The 9791-nt window shown below is 52.4% G+C and overlaps 1 protein-coding gene across 1 annotated transcript; it reads right to left on the reverse strand.

The window, feature by feature from the left end:
* Window positions 1-2975: 2975 nt before the first annotated feature.
* On the reverse strand, window positions 2976-3434 carry PG998_014568 (uncharacterized protein; the record flags this gene model as incomplete). The annotated part of the gene is made up of 1 exon (XM_066881384.1): window positions 2976-3434. One exon carries the CDS (start codon window positions 3432-3434, stop codon window positions 2976-2978), a length of 459 nt encoding a protein of 152 aa, XP_066723515.1.
* Window positions 3435-9791: the final 6357 nt, after the last annotated feature.

A 9791-nucleotide genomic window follows, 5' to 3' on the forward strand; every position in this document is an offset into this window, starting at 1 on the left:
AATGCTGAGTTGTGGGAGTGCAGAGTCAGAAGAGTAGCAATGGCGCACTAGCGTGCGGGCCAGGTTCCCTAGAAAGCAGCGTAAAGCTGGTTCGCGACCCCACGCCATTAGGGCCAACTGCTCAATCTTCTTGTTGCGCAAGAACTTATCCTCATCAAGACACGCCGAAGAGAAGCTGGGCCCGAGATCCATCTTGCCACTATGGGCTGTGGAACCAGATCAGCAGCTCCCTTAGCGACATTCGCTCGACATGGCTGCCTTTCTTTCTCCAATGCCCATATCGAATGACCTGCAGCTTCCCTAGGGACGAACTGGTCTACGCGCAACTATGGCAGCCAAGACCAGAAAAATGCCTACGAGACGCCTCGAGCTCTCGATGGATGCAGTTGAAAGAGGGGACGCCCCTGGGTAATTCTGGTTCCGTTGTAAATCGACCAGTACGCTGGAAACGGTACAAGCGGAGCGTTGAGAATTCCAGACTACTGGCAAATGAGTACCAGCCACAAGTGGATCACGATCAACAATGGCACGTCGAAGCTGGCGCCGGTATGCCCATCCGCTCTGGGTTTGCTGCTGCTTACTGGCTTTCATAGTGGCGCAGTACAGTGTCAAAACTGTTAGCCAGGATCCAGAATGGGTGGAAAGACTAGTAATGAACAGCTCTCGTCGCTTCCATACCTGTAGTATCGCTCTGCAAACGAAGCTGTTACGATGCTAAGTTTTTGGCCAGGGGTTAGAGCGTTTTCTAGTTCTACTGGAATTTAGAACGAGCTGACCAAGCGCTGAGTCCAATATGTAAACTATCCATGCCGAAGACCTTCTAGGATTTAAGGGCCTACCGCAGTAAACATGTTAATAATTGAGGGTGTATGATTGCAACTTGGGCCATGAGTGTTGTGAAAGCCAGTAATTTGAAAAGAAAAAGGTGGCGGATTAGGTGCAGGACGGTGCTTGCTGACCATATCGGTTCGTCCAATGAGATCTATCTTGGGTATGACTTCTGACTTGTCCTAGAACAGCATATTGGTGTGAAAATTGATGCATCCGAGATTCGCTTGATCACCTCCGAAAAGGATGCATACGGTTGGCAGCGACTGCCGGAGGCCGAGCCTCTCTTTGCGAAACATCTAAGCGATCATTCAGTGGGAGCATACACAAGAATATGTGAAGGTGTCGGGCGCACGTTTGAAGCTGTGGTTTCACCACATTACAATGGTGAGGAAGTCCACAGCATTGGAGTAAGAGAAGTGGAAATCCCTACGTTTGGAGCAGAATATAATCAGCTGATACGTCACAGAAGACCTCGGGTGATGGTACTTTCACATCACGAACCAACAGCTTGGCAGGAAAGATCGATCGGCTAGAGTCAGAGTTGCGGGGTTGCAATGAGTCACTCCAAGTCGAGCGACATGCTCGTGAGAAGGTTGACAATGAACTGGTGAATATGAGAAAGGACTATGAAAACCAACGAGTGAAGCTGGATGAAGCAATCTCAATATCGGTACAGCTAGAGCTCGTGAATGCGAGATACGAAGAAAAGGTACTAAGCATTAGAAAGGCCCTAGAAGAATAACAATACATTGCAAATAAGATGTCTTCTAGACAGCACCGAATCATCGGGTCACCCTTCCATTTCGAGGGAGAGCCGGGCGCCAGCGTCGGTGTGGATCGCTCTGTCGTGCTGAGTGCGAAACCGACCCCGAGTATAATGCAGTAGCGCCTACTGGCACGGCAGGCGCCCAATATGTGGCCGTATACGACATCCCTAGCGATGACGGCGGCATTGTCATTCTCAACAGTTCCGCAAGGCAGAAGAGTCAGAGGCAGCTATTTGCAGGTATCCTATCTTCTTTGGCTAGGGGAAAGCGGAGCTGCCTCGTCAAAGAAGCTAACGTGGTTCACCACTCAGCCGCGCGTATCACTTAACCGCGCACTTCTACCACTTCTCATCCCTTTATAATAAAATATCTCAACCAGAACGCCTTAAATTCAACTAAATCAATCGCTATCTAGCTCACTACCTAATTCAATATAAATTCCACAAGTCCTTGCAATATGACCCGTCATACTACAATTGCTACAGCGCTGCCCACCTATCGCCTGCCGTTTTGACGGACCCCCATTGTCACCTTTATCAGTCGCTGGACGCTTGCCCTTTGCCTTCTCATTGTATAGCTTTTGAGATTCATCAATAACAAGGGCTCCTCCAAGCTGTATACGCGACCTTTTAGCTCTCCGGCGCTTAGAAAGGGCTAGATTAGCCTCTCGAAGAATCTTGACTTCGTTGCGTAAAAGGGTTACTTCGTGTACAACTGCCGGCATACCCTTCGCCATCTGGTCTACAGCATCTAAAATAGGTGTTGGAGAGCTTCCTTGATGGGTAGAGACTCTACTTTTAATAAAAGTAGAGTGGCGGACCGTCTGCTGGGGGTTGGATGGTGTCTGGGGGTTGTAAGTGCCGGCCGTTCCCGGACGTGACGGGCTAGGTGTGGGCGTACGGAGACGCACATCTAGCTTGCTAATTACCTCGTCCGGATAGTGAGGTACTAAGCCAGATGCGCTGAATCCAGACTTCATTTTGTTTTCCGTGAAAACAGCAAAATGCGCGGCCTTGAAGGCGATAAAGAACTCCAGCTTCGTAATATGGTTAATCGAGGCTTTAATAAACAGCTCGATTTCCTTCGAATACGCGCATTTTAATGGCGAATAAAGTGCCACATCTAGTGGCTGGAGTAGTTGAGATGAATGGGGAGGCATATAATGGTGATAATGTCGTTGTTCTTGCAGTAGGCCTCGAATTCGGCCGAAATATGGCTCTCGTGGCCGTCGAGAATCAAGAGGCGGTATCGACCCTTCCTATGCCCTTTGGTATGCTTGTTGAAGTGCTTGACCCAGTCCAGGCCCGTCTCATTATCGGTCCAGCCGTTGGGAGTCGGTTTGATCACCCAATCGCGCGGTAAGTCGCATTCGTGCGCTCAGCTCGAGATGTGATATTTTCCCCGAACGATCAAGAACGGCGGGATGCACCAGCCTTGCGAATTGATGCATTCGATTGCCGCTGACCATTCCCGATTGCCAGGCTGGACCGACTTCGCCTTCCCACGCCGATCGGCGCGTGTTACGACGAGTGTTGACCCGATTATGCCCATTATGAAGCCGGTCTCGTCGAAATTGTACATATCTTCATCGAGGATGCCGTATTTGGCCTTAATATTCGCGACCAGTCCAAACCAGCCAGAAATAACACCTGGATCTTCACAAAGAGCCCTCTGGTAATCGTATTTCCGATTCATTTTAGTTTGGAGGTCCGGGTTACGGTCGATAAAGCGCCTGACCCAGTGCTTGCCGACGCGCTCGCCCCCGCGCGACTCTGATAGAAGATCGGCCATATCTTCTACACCAGCGACATTGGGGGGCATTCCTCGGGTGCCCATGTCGATTATATAATTTCGAAGCACCTCTTCTTCAATTGGATTCAATTTATGGCGTGGGTGTCGGGTTTCGCGTCGAGGTTGAGAGCCGTGGATTCGGTCGCGTAAAGTCGATTCAGGGACGTCGTAAAGTTTTGCAGCTGCCCTTTAGCATATTTTTTTAGATCCATTGCGTGTCGCTTGAATAGCTAAAACGATCCGATCTTCTCGACATTGATTTCGCATTATGGTGGTAATGTGGTTACGCGTCGAAGTTCAATTGAAAAGAAAAGAAAATGGACGTGCGCGGTTAAGTGATACGCGCGGCTGAGTGGTAAACCACGTTAACCCGTCAGACCCGATGTCATCAGAACCCATAATCGCATCAAGTAGAAGCATCTGTCAAAGTTTCAACCATGTCGGGTTTTCCACCACTGCAGCATCAATGGCCAAGAGGTCATTGGATTGCATGGGGCCAATAGCGACCGACAAGACGCAGAACGCATCCGAATGGTTACGCATCCAGCACCATCAGATTCACCCGATCCACTGACGGCGAAGACTCTTTGAATGGCACGCATATGAAGAAAGACATGGTCGGTAGCATATTGAAGACAAACAGCTTGCCATGGCATTCCTGAGGCGTTGTGGGAGATTTCAAAGGGGGCTTTCCGTAAGGATTCGAGGGCGATTCTGAAAGACAGGACCCGTCAATAAAGGCGGGGGTGAGCATGGATCAACTGCTCTGAGTCATCTTGAAGAGGCGTGAGAACATCGGATTTGACAAAAGGCAACTGCTGCGTGCACCTCAGTAGTAGGAACCGAGTATGGAATGGTCGATCGTGTTATCGGGATGCTGCGTCTTGGGCTTGGTGATCACAGTTGAGAAGGAAAACACACAAAACCGAACGGATACAAGATGCGAGTGATCTCGAGATGGAAACTCGCTCATATTGTAATGAGGATGGATGTGTGCCGAGAACGACACTGACCAAACCTGTCTCAAAGCATTTGTTGGCAGACCTTACAGGAACGATTACAGTGCCAAAGACAGCATATCCGACTCTCAGAAGCTTCTGGCTCTACTTCTTTCTAGCATAATTGTCGGGCATAAGATAATTCAAGAATGTTGCAATCGATTTATGAATACACAAGAGAATGATAAGCAAAGCCAGAATTGGCTCTGTACTTGTAAGAAGAGAGGGGTACTCGGCCCAGGGAGCACATCAAGATCCTCGGGGTCATTATTGACACGAAGCTCAAGTACAAGGAACACATCGCCGAAGCCGCGGCCAAAGGGCTGGAGGCCGTCCTGGAATTGCGACGATTGAAAGGACTGTCCCCAGCCACGGCACGACAGCTCTTCACGGCCACGGTAGCGCCGGTGGTGGACTACGCGTCGAACGTGTGGATGCACGAGTGCAGGTACAAAGCGGCGGCGCCTGTGAACCGAATCCAGAAAATAGGGGCGCAGGCTATCGTCGGAACGTTCATGACAGTGGCGACAAGCGTAGCGGAAGCAGAGGCCCACATTGCTACTGTTCAAGACCGGTATTGGCGGAGAGCAATCAGAATGTGGACGGACATCCACACGCCCCGACGACCAACCCCCTTCGCAGCAGCACAGCGCGGATACGAAAGTTCCGGAGATATCATCGGTCGCCGTTCTACCAAGTAGCAGACCTGTTGAAAGACATACCCATGGAACAGCTGGAAACCATCGAACCGTTCGCACTAGCCCCTTGGGAGAGCCGGATAAGAACGATTGTGGATAAGTCAGAAGCGGAATCTAACATCAGGCGGACCGACTGGGCAGTGCGGATTGCCGTGAGCAGCTCGGCCAGGAACGGTCTGGTCGGTTTTGGAGCAGCCATCGAAATACGGAAATCGAGTCGGGGGACTGCCTGCACTTGGCCCGCGCGATTACACTCGGCGAAAGAACAAAGCAGAATCCGTACACGGGAGAGCTAGCCGCCATAGCCGACACCCTTCGTTCGTTACCGACACTTCGGTACCGCAACATTCTGCTCGTGACGAGGAACAAAGCAGCGGCCCTCACACTGAGGAAGCCACGTCAACAGTCTGGGCAACGACACATCGGTGAAGCCTACAATGTCATTTCGAGCCTGCGAAGGAAAGGAAACCATATTGTCGTCGCCTGGCTACCGACGCATGAAGAGGACGAACTGATGGATCGCGCGAAGAAGGAAGCGAAGACCACGACACGGCTGGGTGCCGAACCAGGGACCCAGATGCCGGGAGCCAAACCGACAACACTGAATGCTGCATGGGCCAAACGGAGTGCCCAAATAAATATGCCGGAACGCGTCGGGAAACACTCTAAACGAGTCGATACTGCTCTACCAGGGAAACACACGAAGCAGCTGTATGACCGACTCTCGTGGAAAGAAGCTAGTGTTCTTGCCCAGCTCCGCACAGGGAAAGCGAGGTTAAACGAATACCTATATCAGATCAAAGCGATACCGACCTACCAGTGCGACTGCGGATGCGCGAGAGAGACGGTGGAACACTTCCTCTTCCGATGCAGCAGATAGACAGCATACCGAACAGAGATGCTACATTGTACAGACACCCTAACTTGCCCTTTTACTTGGGGGCAAGTCGCCTTCGGACGGCAGGTTCTGGTCTCCCAACATGGAGGCCGTTCGAGCAACGATACGATTTGCCATGGCCACGGGCCGACTGGATGCATACCCATCAATCCAAAGGGGTACACCCTAGGGCTATCTACTAACCTATTCTGCCACTGCTAACTGACCCGTGCCTCAGACTGCAGGCGCCGCTTCAGCTGCCGAGGATAGGATGCTGGACACTTGGAGAAGGGCCTTCAAGCTGGCCTGCCAGGAGACATTACTAACACGGGACCCCGAACAGGAACGTGCTGACGGTAATGGAGTGACCAACTGAAAACGGGACATTCAAGGGCTTTGGGTGACAAGGAAGCGATTCAAGAATGTACCGTAAATCAGCGTTAGTTGCCCTTTCGGCTCCGCCGCCCGGGCGTTAATAAACTGTGTGTGTGTGTGTACTTCACATCAATCTTTTGCTGCCACTACGCTTACCTACTGTACTTTACGCTCAGTGTCTGATACACCTCACTCTCGTATTCCATCATTAGGCTACTCCACCATCACATTATCAGCCAGCGAAATAGGCCCGCCGTCGCACGGTGCGCTCAACGCCGGCTGCGTGACTCGAATTCCCCAACAGTATCCGGCCGCAATCCCTACAACCTCGAGGCGCGACGGCCGCCATTTCTCGGCCGCAACGGAACGGAATACATTCTACGCGGAGGATTTGATCGGAGGCCGCAAGGCCACAGCCACCATGGTCCGGCTGTTCACATACCAGGGCCAGTGACCCAATGTCTAAGTAGCAATGCAGGAAATTTGGCCAGCTACGCAGGAGTTCGCATTTTACTCTGCTATCCCTCTACTAGCGCCCTTCGAAGATGTCGCATGGCGTCCTACCCATTTCGCTCGGCTGTTCTGCCATAGTGACGGCAAGTAGACCAATGGCTGCCCGAACGGACTGGGGTGACTGGCTCCGATGTTGGCTCGTTCTGATTCCTAACTAATGCACCTTGACGGCCGATTTCTCTGCGATTTGTTTCCTAGAGTATCCAAGCGCTTGCACTGATTGACTAGTGGCGATGGGTACAATGGGGCTTCTGTATGCTCCATTTACCCCGGCCATGGCTTGCTAGTGGGACTTGTCGCGACCCATAAGATAGCCCTGCCGGCAAAGTCGCCCCGCACCCAAATGGGTCGGTCAGAGCAGAAGCCGGCCCGAGTAGTCCAGTTAACTCTAATGCAACTTCCATTCTCTTGCCTCCAACATTGTGACGAAATAACAACAATAACAGCCCGGATGATGAACAGTCGAGCAGCTGCTGAGGGTGAAGCTCCAAGTCGCTTCGTTAGTGTTCTACTCGTACAGTGTCATACCGCAACACGATGATCGACCCAATGATTGATCGTCACTGGATGTAGGCATAACCGTGACGGCCGCTGATTGGGTTCCGGCTACGTGGAACGCAATTTTGCGGCCAGCATCAGCGTGCCACTATTTCCGGCTGGCTCGGCCTGGAAGGATTCCAGCTTACCTTGGCACGATGAAACCATGACCATACGGGAGAAAACAATACTCGGCACGAGTCGTGCGAAAGAGATAACCGGAATGCCGCTGCTGCATGTCCTAGCTACCCAAAGCTTGCTTACCGATACGGCCTAATAATTCACCGGCAGCACTACGGTATGACGCCTCAGGCTACCACAGCTGTGGGTGTGCCAGATCCGGCATTAGCGTATGGTCTTTTTCCTTTTTCAGTCCAGTCAACCTCGGGACTCCGTATCTCGACAAGTGAGGGCACGGATACCCGACAAGATACGGTAAGGTGGTAAAGGTAGGGCACGAACTTGGCCAACAAACAAGCTAGGTCGGTCATCTTGAATGTGCACGGCATCTAAGTACAGGGAGTTTCCCCGCTCAAGGTTCAGGTATGTGACTGGGGCACTGGTGCCGCATAGAAGGCAGATCCAGCGTAAGAGGGCAACCAAGCAATAGGGCCAAGCCCGTGCTTGGAACACCAATTCAAGCGAATGCAGACCAAGACCACACCTCTCATGACACAGTGGTCAGATTACGGACGAAAGCACAGGTAAGCGAATAAGCATCCAATTGAACATCTGCAACGCGCCTACGCGCCTACGTCTCGAAAAGTCCCGAAGCACCGCGTCTAGCATCAGCACCCCACACCCTGGGCAAGACCAGATACGAGCCCTCCATGAAGACCGCACATCAGCGGCGATCCCACCGATTGTTGTACGTCCTATCCTTGGTTTTCGCGAGCCAACTTCCCAAACCCTTCCCAATCTCTTCCCAACATAAGCGTAATCTCTGCTAGCGCGACATAAGCGCTGACACACCATTGAAAATCACACCATAATCGGTAGGAAGGGTAACCCAGACCCGTCGAGGCGCCTTCGTTCGGACCGAGCAGGAGTTGGCTCGCCGCATACCCTGGACCAGCATTTCGCCATAGCCATCCTCGTCAAGCCGCCCTACGAGCGCTGGCAACCAGCGCGAGGTTCCGTGCCTCCCGACGAGACATTCGAACGTGCAGGCCTGTGCGAAACCGGCTTCGACGCGCTGCGATAGATATGCCTACCATAGGACACCCATTCGTCGCACTGAACTGTCGTCGATGAAGTGGTCCCTTCCATATAATCGGTCAGCTATGAACCGTGTCACAACCCTAACTCCGTCGGTGGTCAAGTCGCTGCGTCTCGTCTCGGCGATGCATTTTGCTACTGCTCGATTGTCGGGTGCTTGTCGGTTGCTCGGGATCCCGAAGGGAGGAATGTGTCCCGACAGATTGGGTCGCCAGGCAAGGGAAGCAAAGTAGCCTTTATAACAGCAGGAAAGGTCCAACAAAATGGGCGGAGCATGGCGCTAATTCGAAGTCAGCTGGTGCTAGCCTCACCCGATGGGCCAATGGGTGTTCGGTCTATGCCCGCCAAGCAAGCGGTCGTAGCTGCTTTGGGAATCGTGCCAGTGCGCGAGACCGCCTTTGATTGTCATACCCATAATCAAGTCGATTGACTGCCACTGTCAGAGGACCGTCACACTCGAAGTCGTCCGGAGCGGTCTATCTGAATCCAATGAGCTTGGCGGAGGTCAGACTTGGGCGACGACAACTGTCGCCGTAGTCGCTGTAGTCGCTTGGTTGGCTCGCAGTTGTGATCGAGCCACCATGAGCAAAAACGCAAGCCGCTTCAAGATTACTGTACCGAGCTTGTACTATTCACTGCTTCGTATCTTCTCAGCGTCGGTGTCGCCTCTACCTGCCAGCCAGGAATAGCGGGGTTCCCTGGAGGCCAGCATCTACCGTGGCGGCTGGAAGTGACCCGGCCAAGTTGCGCACATGCTGAGGAGCGAATCCGCATCCGCTCGACCAGACAAGCTGAACAGGAGCCGACGGTAGTACGGGGTCACTGTACGCCAAATCTCCCGTGCTGCTGTTCTGGTTCGTACTTTCCCGTATCTCTGGGTAAAACACACCCGTTTTGCATCCTTTCCTGACCGTGCTACCGAAAGCTACCACGATATTCCAGGCTTCGTACCTCGAGGCCCAGACTCCAGAAGTGACCAGCGCAATACAGTACAGTACCCAACCTGCCATTGAAGGGTTGGTCATTTGCGAAGCTACCGATTTCTCGATTAGGAAGTGCTTCTTGGAAGCCGGTCTAACCATGTTGCGTCACATTCCATGCCGGCGTAGTTGTGGTCCCGTACATACGCAACGTAGACGACCTACCGTATTACAGTATGTGCTGAAGGAGCGGCTCTCGAGGCGCT

Source organism: Apiospora kogelbergensis (assembly GCF_038363985.1).
Source record: "Apiospora kogelbergensis strain CBS 113332 chromosome Unknown utg000012l_segment0_segment0, whole genome shotgun sequence".
In the NCBI taxonomy this organism is placed as follows: Eukaryota; Fungi; Ascomycota; class Sordariomycetes; order Amphisphaeriales; family Apiosporaceae; genus Apiospora; species Apiospora kogelbergensis.